At 35.2% G+C, this 18,012-nt stretch overlaps 1 protein-coding gene across 4 annotated transcripts; it reads right to left on the bottom strand.

Moving 5' to 3' along the window:
* Positions 1-4,159: 4,159 nt before the first annotated feature.
* LOC100749831 (N-acetylgalactosamine kinase) lies at positions 4,160-16,813 on the bottom strand. Of its 4 annotated transcripts, none has more exons than XM_024365480.2 (10): positions 14,703-14,877; positions 14,307-14,469; positions 13,941-14,108; positions 11,285-11,492; positions 8,355-8,463; positions 8,090-8,247; positions 7,382-7,522; positions 7,037-7,151; positions 5,675-5,879; positions 4,160-4,648 (listed from the first exon to the last, which is right to left on the bottom strand). In XM_024365480.2, the coding sequence occupies exons 1-10, from the start codon at positions 14,860-14,862 to the stop codon at positions 4,483-4,485; spliced, it is 1,593 nt and encodes a 530-aa protein (XP_024221248.1). In that variant the 5' UTR covers positions 14,863-14,877; the 3' UTR covers positions 4,160-4,482. The 4 variants fall into 4 exon arrangements, with proteins under 4 accessions (XP_024221248.1, XP_012237409.1, XP_003487146.1 ...); XM_012381986.3 differs by lacking the exon at positions 14,703-14,877 and adding an exon at positions 16,713-16,813 and having other exon boundaries at positions 4,208-4,648; XM_003487098.4 differs by lacking the exon at positions 14,703-14,877 and adding an exon at positions 15,562-15,732 and having other exon boundaries at positions 4,208-4,648.
* Between the last annotated feature and the right edge of the window lie 1,199 nt (positions 16,814-18,012).

The following is an 18,012-nucleotide window of genomic DNA, read 5'->3' on the forward strand; positions in this document are numbered from 1 at the left end:
TTTAATGCGTTTTATCTTATTAAACACCATTTCCTTCTTCCCATTTAACTTTATGATTAATTAAAATGCGCATTAGTAAATGCAATTTTCGCCCATTATTCAAACTTCGCATTAACTGTAAATTTTTCATCGGAATAATTGTACCGGTAATTGTTCCATGAATTTTACGAATGAGAATGTAGGAAGCGCGTGCAGGACAAATTAGTATGGAGTTTGCGCTTTTGCTTCCCGAATGTTTCGGAGCGAGCCCGCTTTTCTACCTGCATTTCAGAGAATTTGGCAACACATAAAATAAGAATTTTCCTGCTACGCTATAAATCTCGTTCTCGTTTTAGGTTTACGTAAAATTCGTTTCCATTTTTTAAAGGAGAGAAAATGCTTTTTATATGCGCCTTTCTAATAACCTATCATGTTAAGCGTTTTTTGTTAAACATAAAGTCAAAGCGAAACGTTCGTTTACTAAAATTGAATTCTCAGTACTATTTAATTATAAATATCATATTTTTGATTGCAGATTTAAATCGAATTATTCCCCAATGGGAGAGTCATAATTTATCTTCTGCCCAATGCAGAATAATAAATAGGTAAGTGGAATAATAATTACAAACAGTTTAGCATTTTCAAAAAAGTCTTTTTGCGTTCATTTTGGCTGACATTTGTGTGCATGCAATAGGATGAAGGTATCCTGTGTTTTTACCATACGTGTACCAATATGAGAAGATCTGAATAAATTCCAGACTCACTCCCTCTTGACCTGCCATAGGGTCTACCCCAATAACATCTTATCACGTCATTTGTGTGGAATAAATAAACGAAGGCTCCCGTCGGGTTTGTGAAATGAGTGCGATATTTATAACCTGAGCTATTTGTTATCATTTAAATACCAATTACAGAAGTTAAAACAACAATGAAAACATTTCATATTTCGCGGGTTTATAATATAAATCTTTTCCATTGTTTAAAGGAAAAAACTAGACTTCGGCTTTAATGTAAAAATATGAAAGACATGTTACTTTGAAATCGTGCCAAAGCTTGAGTGGCATTCACTTAAAGCTTATTTGTTACATCCTCAGGGAAATAAAGACTAATAAAACGCATAAAGAAACGTGACATCTTTTCTTCTTGATACCTACAGAGTTTTGCTTTTCTGTAACTTTTAAATTTTTTCCTTTTCCAGTAACGCGCTTTGCTTTTAAGCGAAATGGGAAAAGGAATGGAAATTCACGTCTAGAAACATTTAGTGAGTCACAACGCCCCTTCCATTTTGTTTAGTACACATTTTACCTAGAAACACATTTAGCCTTGAGGACAGCGAAATTTATATACTACGTCGCATAATTAATGATTCTCAAGAGCTTTTGAATAACATAGTATAGAGAGCTCTAATAATTATTAAAAAAAAACATGAAGTAAATTTAGTTTTTATAAGCGACATGTACGTAAAGTAGGTTGCAGCAAAATTGTTACACAATTCAAGATAGAAGTTTTCCTCATAGAATACTTCCCATATAGTTAGTTATAATATTTTTTGCAATATACATTGTACATATTTGTCGATGTCATAAACTTATTCAAGAGATAGCCACGTTGAATTGGTGTATATCTTGGCATATTTTTACATCGGTAACTTCAATTAGTTCAATTTCACTTAAAACAACAATTCTGAGATATTCGATATACACTCTTTAATTTAAAAATTCTAAATCGCTCGAGAGAATCTTGGAATCTGTCCGTCGTATGTTCATCTATAGAAACTTTACGTGTTTTATATTTTGGTATTGTTCCCTCTTTGTTGATATCTCGTGCTGCTTTTTATTGTTGGACTTCTTTCTTTGAAATTGTTTCACTACATTATTTTACTACTAGAATTTTTCTTCAGCTGTTACTATGATTTCGTCCTTACATTGGTTTTCATTGTTAGAATTTCTTTTTCTTGGAAAGCTAGCTTTTGTCCTCGTGGTGTTATTGTTTTCCTGAATGTGGAAATTTTTCAAACTTTCAATTCCATCACAGTAGGGTGCACCCTAGGAACATACTATCAAGGGGATCGTATGGTGACAGATCTCTTTCCATCATCGATCTGGGATGGACATTGTTGGGAAAAGTACTTGAAATCAGAAACGTCCATAATAGACAGTTAATCAGCAAGAACAATTTTAGAGAAATTACTACTGAATAAACATAGGATAGACGTCAAAATGTATACTAACTTGATATGATAAGAGTTGAAAACTGTAGTTGGGATTACATGGATAGTTTTAGATTAGATAGTTTAGATTAGATTTATATATACCGTGGATTTAGTTTAGTAGTATCAAAATAAAGAATGCTGAATATAGTTTTAAATATTTATTGATCGATACAACGATGAGTACGAAGGTATCGGAGTCGTTGTCCACACAACCACAGCGTAAATAAATTTCGAGGATTCTAATAAGGCTCTCGGTTTCATGTATTTTCTCGGTTTGTCGGTCTTTTCTACTCTGTTAATATATACTGATTTGTTTTACACGGTTCACTGCTGTTTACAGAACCGGAGGAATTTCCACGTCTATTTCCATGTCTATTTCCATGTCTATTTCCATGTCTATTTTCACGATTATTTCCATGACACTGATGGCTGTCCAACAGAAGTTCTGCATCTCAACAAATTGTGCATCGTCATTGCATTGTATTTTCAGTTTCACAAAGAACAATCGATATCATGAATAGGTACGAAATAAATTAAACGTAGCTAAGGACAGAGGCTAAAACAATCGTGAGGTAAGTTCGTTGTCGGGACTGGTACTGAGATGAAGAAGAATGTGATAATAATAAGTCAGCTTGTAGCAGAAAAAGATGCCATGTAATAAGACAATATTCAGATTCTTCGCAATTTTTTGAATCTGCATTTGTATGTTTTCGTAAGATTATTCTTGCGTGTATGTATCGCAATATTGTATAGTTTTAGACTTATTATCTGAGATATTTTACGATTATTGTTGTTCCATGCGAAATTCATGAGCTATTTCACGCTTGGTTGCGAAAATAACCTGTCTAGTTTACGACTGGCAAAGAAGATTCGATAAACTGAATATTGAATGTAATTTAAAGTTTCGGAGTAATAAATTTTAAACTATACTACACTAGAGATATTTAAATCAAAAGTAAAACGTACTGTTGAAGTTTACGATAAAAGAAACTACAGTACAAGTTGAATTCAATCTTTTTTTCATCATGCTAGAAAACTAAATCGACAGGACGTAGCAGCTGATCCCAACGATAAAGCTAGTTTTCGGTGACTGGTACGTTTTTCTCTTATCGAGACATTTATTAGCATTGACTGACGGTAGAAAATCAATATCAATGTCCATTTAAGCTATCAAGCGACCTATCCCACGAAGAAAAGTACTTTCACGTGTGAATTCTCGATTTGCAATTTTGTCCTTCTTATTTTCTTAAATATTTTCTACGGAACAATCTAGAAAGAAAGGAAAAGGAAGTATAAATATAAAGAAGGTATAAATATTTTCTGGAAAATTTAAGTATCTTTCAATGAAGACCATCCCTCGATGGGCTTCGTGGCACTTCAAATTTAATACCGTTTCTCACACTAACACAATGAACCATGTACCACGGAGAAACTTGAACAAATTCGCAATCAGTTACACCTGACTTCCTTGTACACCCGCTGTCCTTCTCTAATTTCCATGTCTGTGATAGAATTCCCAAGACCGAAGTACATAAGAACGTCTTTAGGCGAAAATCTGGGTCGAATGGAAATTTTCTCTTGACAAATTCCATTTATTCACCGCTTTATCCTTTCGAATTCAACTTTGATAAAGTTTTAGAATGGCTGACGCAGACGATCCATTTGCTACGTAGTTCCGGTGTTGATCGTTAATGACTATCAGATCTCCCGACCAACGAGACTAGTCCTCGAAAATAGAGAAGCTTCTGCGGAAAGCCTACCAAATCCTTAATTTTCTGCTTCATCCCTTTCATCTTACCGGTCGTAAATCAGTTTGGGATGACACGAAATATTCCGTCGCTGCTAATGCATTTAATCATGAGGAATTGAGGGAAAGGCTTCAGGATTACGGACAAATTGCATCTTGTTGCATTTATATTGGCACTGCTTTTTAAGGGGAAGCTTTTTTAAAGACACATTTAAATATTTGTATAATCTTCCGTTTGTATATTTCATATTATTTCTTATAAACTTATAAAATATTAAAATTTCATATATCTGTCATATAAATTTCGTTAACTATTGGTGTACCATTAGCCGCGAGAAGGCATCATGGATCATAATCGACAGATAGTAAACACTGTTCACATACGATACACAGGATACAGATTATCCTGACACTGAATTTATCCATTCCTTGTTCATGTACTATTACATGATCGTAGAGATAATTAGGAGAACGTTTGGTAAATAGATAGTCAACGACTTATGGAATGTAAGAAGAATGTGGAAAAAAAAATAGGAAAAGACAACTAGGTTGTATAAATTGCAGCACCCTGATTCGGTTCCGTCGGAAAGACCAGATCGCCTAGCTTGAACTCGTCTTTTATCTCATATCGGCCGATCTCCTTTTTCAGCTTATCCACAAATTGAGAAACCTTGTTTTTCGTTGTGATGGCCACTATGCAACCACCCCACCTATGTAAAATCAAATTACACGATCGTGTCATTTTATTAATCTCACCATGTATTTTACAATATGTGCGATGAAATTGATGTAAAATGAAATTGCAACGTGAAACTCGTTCTCAATAATCAACGAATTTGTACGTCAAAATATTGCCAATAACATTGGATGTTCCATAATTTGCGCTCGGGTTGCGTGCCATCGCGTTGTTAAAGTAATTTCTTTGAAACACACTACGTTGGCAAACACACCCATGAATCGATTTTTTTTATCGAGGTGTATATTCGACACCGTAAGTTTATGTCATTTCATCAAAAGTTAATGTCATCAAGACCTTATATCCTTTTTTTCTTAAAAAAGAATTTAAAAAAAATATTAGGAAAAGAAGTTTGATATAGATAAAATGCATGCGAAAGAGAATTTGCTTTTATTCTGCACAAAAATGTAATAGTCTTTTAAAGTCATTTAAGTGCTCTCCGATATAGAGAAATTCATTAGATTTTCATTGCAAAACGATTAACCCATTCTTCCGAGTCGGTTTCTGGACTCATTTTCTCTTATTTGGTTGCGTTCCCATTTCAATTGGCAAAAGTGTGGTTATCGTGGATGGAACTCGTGGGTTATAATGAAGTTCATAACTGATAGAGTTTTAAGGTGTGCCACGAACTTTTAATGGTCATCGCTCAGTTAAAAAATCGAACAAGCAGGAACGGAGAATATTAAATAAAAGAACCCCAAAATTGGTACTAAAATTATGAAGTTTCAATGAAAATTCAATATCTATTTATAGATCCACAATCTCTTCAATTTAAAGTCATGAAAAATAATTCTCGACTCCTATCTGATGTTATCCGAGCTCATAAATTCGACATGTAACTTTGAACTGTCTTCTTGGTTTCATTTTCTTTGATCATCCAATTTAACCGCCATGAATAGTACATATAAGACGTATCGTATCTACCATTCTATATGCTAAAATTTCATTTACAACTGGTACACATGACGCGACTGTTATCCGAGTTCAAAGTTCCTCTTACCCAGCTCCCGTGAGTCTTGCTCCGAATGCATCGCATGCCATAGCTTTGTCGACGAGCGAGTCAACGTTGGGATGGCTGCACTCGTATAGTTTGCGCAGGCTGGCGTGGCTGTTGGACATTAGGTTGCCTAACTGTCGTAGCTTCTCGTCTTCTGTAATGGCACTTTCCTCACTGATACGCTGGAATTTGACCACTCTGGCTGCCTCTAAAATGCGTACGAAATCATATGGTGGTTCAATTGATTGAAATTTAATAATCGTGCCAATAATGAATACAAATGGATGATAGTCCAGATGATAGATAGGCTGTGCATGTGTATTCGTAGTCGAGAGTACACGTTACTAGAGCGTGTTATATTGTGTGCTTCGTGAGCACAAGTTGTTTAGGGAAACATAATGAGACTGGTGTGTCGTATCGGCATTGCTTCCATTATTATATTCGCGGTGAACGTATGAAATTCAATCGTTCGAAATATCACGATAAAGAGCAACGCCATTATTCATACGAGAGTAACGTGCGACGTAACGAGTCTAATTCCAGTGGAAATACCCTGGAATTTTCATGAAAATTTTCTACTGGAAGCAAAACGACTTAATTTTTGACTTAATTTTAGTCATTCAATTTAGTACGGTACGATGTTTCGTGATATTTGGTTTTGTTTTTGATTGTGCTTTCTATCTGTTTGTTTGTTGGCATTCAAAAAGAAATTTGCCCCTCAGCGACAGCTAACGTTGATCGTTGGATGAACGAAATCTGTGGGCAAAAAATCTGGACGGATACTGCGAAAGGTTTTCCGCGTGGTTTTCGTTGGGTTTCCAGGCCAATAAATTCTATGGCTTGAGCCGAATACGGTTGGTTGCAAATAAATGGCGGTCACAATCGATAAACTGTCGTTGTGAAAATTTATCGCTTCAGCAAGAAATGCATACGAGTGATACTGTTTCTCCCAGCTGGACTAAAAATTTTTTGATCCCTTGGTAAGCACAAGCAGTGTAATCTCACTGTTTGCTGTTTGTTTGTTTTCACTAACTTCGCAAAAACTAAAGGTTGACAGAGTTTTCTAGATTTGAGCGAGATCTAATATTTGAAACTCTTTCATCATTTATGAACAATGTTAAATTATTTCCTCGATAAATAAGCGGAATTTGCATGTATGAATTATTCCGCTGAAAATGCAGTTGAAATTAAGCGAGAATTTTCCTAAGAAATATTATGGTATAAATAAGGCGTTGTTTGCCAAGAGAAAATTCTTTTAAAATCTTTTCAAACTAATAAATATGAGTTTCATCAGGAAGCGGAAAGGAAAAAGATTCTATATATTTTCTAACCAGCACGCAACAATTTTATCATAGACTTTGTCACCTTGATACACATGGAGGGCACGCTGCTTCAGTTTAAAAGGTTGCGTATCGCCAAAGGATTGCACCAACGATATTTCTCGGAGCCTCTCGTTTGTCGTGTCGAGGTTCTTGCTGATCTAGAAAAGCAACGTATATGGCTATCAATACTGAACTAAAAAATCGCTGATTTGAAAAATATTTGTCTTAACCGTCATAAAAAGTTTAACGAATTTTAAAAAAATAAGAAGCAATCGATATGATATCTTATGTCTACTATATTTTTTTTTAGCGCCGGTAAAGTTGTTCTAATGGCATAACGTTTAATCGATTCGATATTATCATTATCTCTGTTATGTCAATTGCATACCTCGTTCAAAGTATATGGCTCTTCGTGGAGGTCGGTTGTTACAACAGAGACCATTTCATCTTCACTCATACCAAGACTTTCTTGGACATCGATTAATCTTTGTACACGTTCCCAAGGTTTGTTCCGTTTCTTTGCTATCATCTATAAAACGTATGTGATAGCTTTGCTTAGAAGAAAGTCAGATCTCTCAAAATTTTTTAAGTAGAAATATCAGAAACTTTTTCACAAACTGAGAGAGAGAGAGAAAGAGAGAGAGAGAGAGAGATACATAAAGGATTAATATAAAAATATAAAAACAATTTAAACTGTTCTTGTAATTTTGATATTATCACTGACGAAAAGACAAGTCACGCGTAGCACATCGCTTGAAGTTGCTTAACAATTATAAATCTTGATTGAGACGAAATCTTATTAATTCCTTTGAAACTATGTTCGAACGAATCTTCGAGTGTTTATTGTCATCCGAAATCAATAAATATATCAAGCGAATGCATTTTCAAATGCCTCTGTATTCCCTCTATAATCATTCATTATTACCACTGTATTAATTACTTTATTTTTAACATCAAAATATTGATTATTTCTATAGCATTCAATTCGTGGTAATTTAATCGGTTTCGTCATTAATTAATAACATGTAAATCTGTCTGTTTCAACAAAGCGATAATTAATCATTATTCAAATCCACAACTGTAGATGGCACGTTACCTGCGCTGCCAATCGACATTCCGCAACTCTTAGATTATAATCCGTTGTGGAGGCTTTGTTGTGACAAGCCTGACTGTGCGCTATTACGAACACTGCGGTTTTCGGTAACGTGACGTCGGTACCACGCAAGGGGTTGAACTCGATTAGCATTGCAGAACCTTCGTGGGTATTAATAGGATATTAGGATAAATATATTCATAGCTGTAAATTACATAATAACAATCAAGCTATCAACGATTTCCTCTGGAAATGAAGAAACAATTACCTGCCTTTCCGAGGAACGCGATCGCTTGATCCATTCCGCCACCCTGAGTGCCGATATATCTCTCAGCGCTGGCGCTGATGGTAGCCAACTCGCGTTTCGGCAATTGGTACTGTAATAGAAACGATTTTGTTGTTTGAAAGTCGTTATGTTGTTTTTAATTCGCACCCATTGCACGAAGAACACGAAAGTAAATATCTCTGAACTTTGAAAATATTTCCTAAACCAGTGCTACTTAATCATTGTCCGTACGGGTAGGTATTAGGCTTAGGTATTGGGTTTTTAATAACAACCGTCTATCTTAAAAAGGAGAATTGTGTTTCGGAAGGAAACGATTAACAACAATCGCTAAACGACTAGCCCTACCGCAAGTGTCTATCTCCTACTCTGCTTTAATGTATGTGACATCGTTAGATTGCCGAGATTGCCCTCAGCTCTGCCCGCAGGCATCGGCGGGTGCCCGCGTGAAAGCCTGTTGAACTGCACTGCGGCCTAAATACACCTTGTAATTGCGGAAATGACAGAGAAATCCAGGACTGTTTCGACTGAAAGAGCAAACTTGTCCTATTCTTGCCGGTTGAAATTTGCACGGCGGATCGCTAATTAAGTTTGCTTTCACCTTTAAGATAAGATCCACGAGTATCCAGGAAAATAAAAAAGAATAATATCATGGAAATATCAAGATAAATAATAATACAGAGATTTTCGTGTTTGATTCTACTTTTTTACGAGTTTCTATCGTCTGAGTAATCGACGCTGAAACAGAGAACGAATCGAATCTGTAGTTGTCAGTGGCACTTTCAATTTCCAACCATTCAAAGGAGAACCTTTTTTCAGTGATGAAAGAACGAAACGAAATTCCTTTCATTGAACGAACTTTTCAACACCGTGAAATTTTTTTTTTTGCGGACTTTTTTATAGTCGCTGTTACAGTCATCATACGTATATGGTGAAACACGTACGGGAGAAATCAAAGGAATTCCGTATAAAAACTACTCAATTTTCTAAATCCTCTTTGACGGAAATCAAAGCGTATTCGATTTATTGGCAACGCAGAACCCTAGCAATTCAGTTTGCTCACATTCGCAATATCTACCGGCGGTATCGGCAATATCGTTCAAATATGATGGTATGTATTAGGGAATCGATTTCGTAGCGCAGAGTTCTAGTAGTCATATGTAAAATAATCCGTAAATACGACATGCGCTTGTGGCAACGGAAGCGCGGGTAATGGGCCAGAAGATACCAGACATTCTTGAGACATTCCTTTCGGAGACACTGCACGCATAATCTTGGAGGTCAGTGAGCGCCTCGCGCTCATGACTTCGTTGAAAGAGACATTAGGGTCCAGAGAAGTTTTCTCATCGATCTTGCAAGTCTGGAGACATAGAGGAAGGAAGAGCAAGTAGGAAAGAGAAAGACTAAGGGAAAAGAATGATGTTCCTCTTGGTAACGAGGGAGTAGAACAATGAGATTTTACTTATCTCTTGTACAAAGGCGGACCGAAATGTCCTCTTTTTCCACCATGTCTATAAGCAAAACCATTGCAGCGACAACGCGTCGGGATAACTTTGCGCGCATGTATACGTGATTTAATCATAACGAACCGGCTGCATCCGGAACGTGACACTGATACCCCGTGCAGCCTGTTAATCACGTAGCTTTACAAATTGCGATTCTCGGCTTCGAAGCACTCAGGCTCAACGTTCCTTACTTTTTCGCTAAACATCCCTCGCTCTGAAGGCTTTTCCTTTTGTCATATTTATATTTCATGGGTATTTTTTCCTGTACTATATAAATATTTATTATTTGTTTCGCCTCTTACTTACTTTTGATGCATTCCAGAATTAAAGAATTTGTTAATATAAATCTTTTCTATAAATCGTCTATTATCTGCATTTTACATTTTCGGATGTGAAACATCGATTATAATTGTTCCTCTTCTCTACGTAAATTTCATATACGAGCTATCCCTAGAGACGTGTAATTATCGTCTGTTTCATACCAACGTTTGAATTGTTCTAACAAGAATGCAGATTAGATATTTATGTATAACAAACATGGTTTATATTCTCGTTATGTCCACAGAATTTCGTGTTAGCTAACAAGTGTTTATTAATTCTGAATGCAGACTATAAAACGTTAAGTAAATCATCTCCTACATCTATCGTGTTGTTTACTTTTGGATCAGATAAAAATTTTACACGGATATTTCCGATATAAAGCGAAACAGATTGTCTACCTCTATAAATCTTTCATAAAGGATATTTTGGATGCATGATATTGAACGCAACTTAGGTCATCCTAGAAGTGGATTACTCCACTGTGAGATGTGAGAAATATTTTTAGCATTTTCTAAATTGATATCAACGTCAGGATTAAATTTAGAGGAACAAAATTATTCGAAGAATTATTATTATGGACGACGATGAAAATGTTGATAGCATTCTTCTTTAGTTAAGGTTATTACGTAATTAACCAGAGTCTTGAATTATTTGTACAGATAAATGAGAATTTTAGTAGTGACGTATGCTATAGTTAGTAGAAAAAAATATACAAAACTTTCGAAATATATTCTCCAGTATTGGAATAAAATTGTTATGAAAGCAATAATACGTTTTGTCTATTATTGCGCTAAGTATTATTGGAAAGAATCGACAGGATAAGCTTGAGATATAACTTTTTCCTACAAATTCCGCCAAAATCTTTTCCAGCCATTTCATTTCGAAACTTACTTAGAATATACTCTTCTTTACAAAGTTTCAAAGATGTTCGTTCCAATTTATACAAGTTAGACATACTTTCATTGTACCTACATTACAAATATATTTTTAACTTTTTAGTGGTTCTCGTTCGAATGAAATAAGAGAACGTAATTTGTAAATATATAGAAATATCACACAAAAATTGGAATAGCTGAAAAGAGCACTCACCTGGCTTATATGCACAGTCACAAGAACAGCGGCAGAAACTAGCGCGCTAGAGCTCGAGAGCCCTGAATTAGGAGGAATGTTACCCCAAACTGCAGCCAAGATTCCCGAAGGTGCACATTCCTCTGGGATCACTTCAAGAGCTCCTTTCACACCGCAGAGGAAATATTTGTACCAGTCTGGACCACTGCCGGCGTCCTTGATGCAAACACTACGCAGAAAATGTGAATTTATTTCTCTTTTCACAGTTATCTTATAGCTTCACCCATTTCTAAGGTATTTTCTTCTTTGGATAAATTAGATAAAAAATGCTGCAGTATAAAAAACATGGAAAGTTTTTTTTACAAAATCAATATTAAAAAATTTATATCGGAAACCTTACAGATAGCAAATGAAATATATTTAAAACATTGTTGTTTAATAATATTTCGTGCTAGATTTTTTAATGTTAATTTTACTGTAATAATTCTCTACTGCAGGATGAAATACGTTTAGATATTTTCCCAGTGCTTTTTACTGCTACTTTTGCACTGCCAAATTTTACATTTATTTTTTTCGCGAGGATTAGTTCCTTTTACAGCAATGTTTGCAAATCTCACGGATTTCTGCATACATATTTCCATGATATATTCATAAGGGTTGAAAAAGATAATAAAGGATAACAAAATCTGCACCATAAAAATGAGAGAATTTCTCAGCTTCATGTTATTATCCCCTTTTTGTTTACATTACGACGGACTTCATCTTTTTCCTTTGGCTCGGAAAACCGTGGTTATTATATGCGAAAGGTGCTTTTCCTGGATGCTTAACGGTGACACAAAGATTAATCAAAGACTACAACAAGTTGCGGTCGGTTGCTTCCTTTTTCTAAATCTCATTACATACATTCAAATTTCATGTCATTACAGTGAAATATACGACGTTGCGTTAACAGAAAAGATATTTTCTCCTGTTACGAACCGCAGAAACAATTTTCACGAATGATTTATGTTCTTTAATTCGCGTAGAAGTATGTTTTTATGTCAACACAATTTTGTAACCATTCTTAAGTTATAATAATATAATAATAAAACTAATAAAACTAATATTTTATTTTATAATGATCGTAAAACAAATTGTGTTCTTATGCGACTTAGAAGACCTAAAATTTAAAATATCGGCCCCATCGTTGATGAGTTACAAGAACTTCAATTTGCTCAAACAATTGTATTTTCACGCGTAATACAGAGAAACAACTACAGATAACCGGCAACAATTTCTACATATGTAATACATAACAGCCTTGAACCCTTTCGACCGTTTTATGGAACTCGTCATATTTCACAAATATTTCCCTCTTGATATTTACGGATGCAAACATATATATCGCTCACCGCTTTTTAGAAATAAATTGCTAAGAGAAATAAAATGCTAAGAGATGTTTCTCACAATTTTTACTTTTTAACCTTGTGTATAAAATGATTGGTTTCATTTACCAAGCACTTTCATTATTGTAAATACAAAAATAAAGATACGACCTTAATATTCTACAAAGTCATGATTTTCGTTCAAGAGAGCCGAATAAAACTGGAAATTTTATTCGGGTATCGCTTTACGATTCATCCATTTGTGCATTTCTGGTCTTTCACCGTTCGTTCCAATAGCACCTTGGCGGTCCGCCGAATCTATTCGGATCGTATTCCGTTTAATAATTTCGTTGATCGATCAGCGATCGAAGACATGTCCTGCGAGCTTGTCTAACCATCGCGATTATCCGGAAACATCTTCGAGGGCAGCGGAGATTTTCAATTGACGGTCGCTAAACACGATGCAGCTAATGAAATTACGTGGTCGGCTTTATCGTCCTACCTTTCATTTTATTGCGGCCTCTTTAATCCAACGTAGCCACGTTCTCTACCTTTCCGGCAAATTAGTTTCACGTCCGACCGAATGCCATTTATTTTTGTCCTCGCGAGAAATACCCCGCGGAAATTTCTTACGATGAAATTCCATTCTGAAGCTGTGTACGGAATTTTGTATTACACCGTGGCAAGTATTCATTCGGCAATTCGCAAAGTAATAGCGGAATGAGAGTGCGTAATTGATATTTCGATTTGTGCTTAGAATAACTTGAAATTTTTTTTTGTTACCCCGGTAATGTTTCTAACTCTTAGTTTATACAATCGTGATACCAGACACAGTAATCGATTTGAGTGAACATTTTGTCAGAAGTCGGTGTTTCTTTTATGTATATCCCCACTTAAAGTATTCTTTACGTGTTCACATTAAGTAGGAAACTCAGGGGGAGAAGCGGTAAATTTGCAACTCGACCCTAAATCGTGTTTCCGGAAGCGGAATATATAGCAAAACACTTCAATTACTTACAGCCTTGAAAGCTTGCGATATAATAAGTTTGTTTTTCGTAGTAGAGAATCGCGATATTTCTTGCTAATGGATCCATGTGTATACAAATTGCATTTTGAGATTACACGTTGCGATATATCAGGTTGTTCACTTGCAGTAAAAATAGAAAATACAGGGAAACTCAAGAAACTTGCGTCACTTATTACAATATTCTAAGTAAAATAAGATAGACCTTCAAAACTTTTATGGTACATAAGATTTTTTTAGACTTTCAATTGAAATTTCTTTTGATGGATACATCACGATTTTTACTCACCTAACGTCTTTAAAATTGCACTGGAAATATTTGTATTTCGGGTCTATATTTGTAAGACGAATGTCATTGCCCTTCGAGAGTGCTACAGCAACGAGTATATCTTGTTCAATGGCCATCGGGCAAACAGCATATCCACAGTAATCGATGTGTTCGCCAATTAAATTAACTCTACGGCAGATGATCAAAATAACCGCAATTACTTGGAGAAATGGAAGTTCGATATCTCTGCAATTATCTATTGAAACGACAGAGAAAATAACTTTGCTTCGCCGTTAATAAATTGCTTACAACGTATATTTTACAATTTGCAGATAATTTCATCTTAATTAACATATAAACTATTGATTGTAAAATTACAAAATTTACCTTCCCGGAACTCTGACAAAAAACGAAGGTTTGACATTGTACGTCGACTGAAAATGATCAGTCAAAATATTCAGTCTGTTCGATAGTTTCTCATCTGGTTGCAAAATGGGAACTCGTTCTTCCGATTCCACGCTGCATTCCCTACTCGTATTGTGCGACATGTCTGGAACAAATTCATAGAATGATTTCACAATATGAACTATATGGAACGACGCACACGTGTTTGCTAAAAAGTGTTTCGTTTCCGGTAAAGTTTCATTGCTTTGTTGCCGAGAGACGCTGGAGGAAAACTGGGAATAGGAGTTTTATGATCGCAGCAAAAAAGTCGATTTGTCGACTACTCGATCGAGCATCGGTCGTATGAACAAATCCGAAATTTCATGTGAAAATTTCTACCGAAACGGATTGCATCCTGAACAATATCATCACGGATGAAAATGGTGAACGAGGTCACTCCGCCATTAATGTAATTACGCTGTCGCAGAAGATGGCGAGCTCGTTGCGCTGCTCTATCTGTCCTCCTAAGCAGTGAAAACATGACACCAAAAGCCATCATAATCCGTTGGCGAAGGTTTATTTTATCGAGGTTAAATTACGTAAACATTTGGAAAATTCAACGTGATCTATCAGTTTCAAACATAAAGTGGATATTTGGATCCTTCATACATATTCATAGTTTTCCGTACATTATGTCGAAATATCGAAGAAACATGTAAATTTGTTAAAAATGATGCTCATAATTTCTTTCTATTGCCAACTACAAGCTATGGAGGCGAACAATTTATTTATAATTTAATCATCCACGTACTCGGTTAGCAATAATTACGTTCCCAACTTACTAGAGTAAAGTAATCGTTACTGCAGAAGCATTTTAGAAGCATAAACGTATGCAAATATCTCCGTGTCTCTTCTTTATCGAACAGAAATTACAAAATGCGTTCAATTTTTGAACCACTCTGTTCTGTCAATCTATTTAATGAATCGACTTTAAAATTTATATAGCTTATTTTTAATATCCACTTTCCGTATGAGTTGTCCGATTTGATAACATTGAAACTCAGTATACGATGTTCTACGTCAATTGAATGACTAACTGCTAATGCTTACAGTTCTTGCACAAAACATTTGTTGGAATATTTTTCTGATTCTATTTCGGTACATCATTGTAATCAATGTTTCATAATTTCTACAAACATTATCCGATTTACTTAAAATTTTATACATATCCATGAGAAAATTGATAAAATTAAATTACCTAAATTATCGTGTTCTGCATAGCAAGCTTCAATGTTTTCCTAATTGCATATGGCGTGGCACCAGATATCGAAGGAAGTCTAAAAGATCGAGTCACGAGAGTTCGATATATTTAACCTGTTCGAACATCAAGGGATCTGATCGACGCAAGCACAGTACTACGTCAAAAGTTAAATGATAAATTTAAAGCGAGCGATCGACAGGATTCGGCTTGCTTCGTGTGTTTTCGTGTAGCGTAAGATCAGCGTTATTGCATGTGTGACGTTATTCAGTTATCTACGTTTCAAATCTATGAATAGTACAGTAAAAGATTGTATGTACGATATTTTACGAAGCAGCTGATACGTGTGGCGATCTAGCGATAAATTAATTAATTGATACTTCAACGCGTAATGTAAGTAGTGCACTTTTCTCTGAGAGGTTTACAGAAATTTGCTTTATATTTTAATGTACGCCATCTCCACCACTTTTTTGAAGTGCTTGGTGAAACAGAGTTTCCGCGCTACGTATTTATCATAACCAATTTCGTTGGTATATCAATGTTTATTCACAGCAGTAAAATATTCCTGATTCAAGCCATCTTTTATATTTAATCCGCAGCCAATATGCAAGAGATTTATTATTAATTCTCAGTAAATGTTGTTATTAATTAATATGATGCTACTAAAATTTCTGTGATATTTATATTCGACGACAAAATTGTTGAATATGAATCTAATGAATCTATAATTGATCTTCATTATCGGTTTAACTTTGATTAACCGTAGGACGTTGATAGTAGTTTTCGCTTATTCTACGAAAGGCACCACTATCCAGTATCTAGTGCGTTGACCGAAACACATAGCATTATAAAATAATTCATTATTCCGCGTAGATGTAATATGTAACGTTGGCAAAATAATTATTATATGCTGATTTAAAAATCACCCGATGTATTTTTTTCAGTGTTTGCATTAAGAAAAGATTTATGAGCGTATGTATGTGTCTGTAGATATCATACATATGCTTCTACGTATTTGTAAATGATATAGTGCCGGTCGCTGCTGCATCAGCTTTTCGTAGAATGATGTAAACAGAATGGTACAATATGTTCTTATAACAGAATTCCAAATGAAAATACCGATATGAATGGGAATAATAAAACACACGTACCTGTTATTATACCCACTGTTTTAGTTTCCAAAACGGCAATTTGTCATGTATCGTAGTGGCTTAATCGTTGGTTGATTAAGGTACAAAGTGTTGCCGTAAGTGTCGCCACTAGCATGTGACCACAGGCACTACCATGATCATGTGACCACAAATAACTGTACGTGGTGCATGGTGTCATGGCGGGTAATTCAAATCTGTTTTGAAATCGAATACTATGGTATACTATTAGTACTATTAGATTTTCGAAACAAAAGCTGCTCATCAATATAATTGTTAGAGTTATAGATTAATAGTAGTTCACTGATTTATGTAACATTAAAAGTTAACGGTATAATAAATACATACAAGTACATTTTTGTAAGATGAAAATAGATATGGATGAATCGTAGCATAAAATTAATGTTCTACATTTTTCTGTTACATGACTGAAGGATTCCTTTATCAGTTTTATATCATTTTTGACGTTACCGACTTGGCATAGAATTACATCACAACGCTACTAGCGGATGGAATTAAAACTAGATGAATAGAAAGTTACTGCATGGTAATGAGTATGAGATAGTATATAAGATGGTAATAAGTATCAACCGAGTTAAAATCGGTAAACTTATCGGTATGGTAGGAATAGAATATGTAGTAGGAATAGCCTGGTACAATAGGAATGGTCTTTACCATACTTCCATTTAGGTATTTCTTCCACCTTTTTATAGATGTCCGGTTTTATTTTTCAAATTCTGTATCACGTATCATTCGTCACATCGTACTTAGAAAACAAAAAATATTGTTTCCTTTATCGCGTCTGTTTACAGATATTTCCTAGTACCTTACGATATCACACTAAATAATTATTTTTCCGTTACAAATTTTTGATGAAATTCTATGGTAATTATAACACGGGAAAATTTAACCTTCTCATTCTGCAGTTTCATTCTATAAAATTTTCCTCGCTATGTACTCTTCTTTCTCGAGGCTACTTACACCATCGTCTTTCAATCTCGTGAGTTTTTCCCAACGTTTATCTCGCGCACACATACTCAGAAAAGGGTACAGGAACAAACGTCAGTTTAATTCGTATTACTTTCCTCATAAATCTGTCGGGATTCGCGAGCATAGAAGGGGAAGGGGAGCAGAGAGTCCACAGGGGTAAACGATATAGTGTCGCATATACCGCGAAAGGTCTAGCTATATACGTACACGGTTAGCTTCGTTCCACCGTTGGCAAGGGGATTGAAGATAGAAGCAGAAAACGGGAGAGGTCTCTTTTCTTTCTCCGGTCCGTTTCATTCTCTGCCCCCTTTCC

The sequence above is a fragment of the Bombus impatiens genome, unplaced genomic scaffold (genome assembly GCF_000188095.3).
Source record: "Bombus impatiens unplaced genomic scaffold, BIMP_2.2 scf_0136, whole genome shotgun sequence".
NCBI lineage: Eukaryota > Metazoa > Arthropoda > Insecta > Hymenoptera > Apidae > Bombus > Bombus impatiens.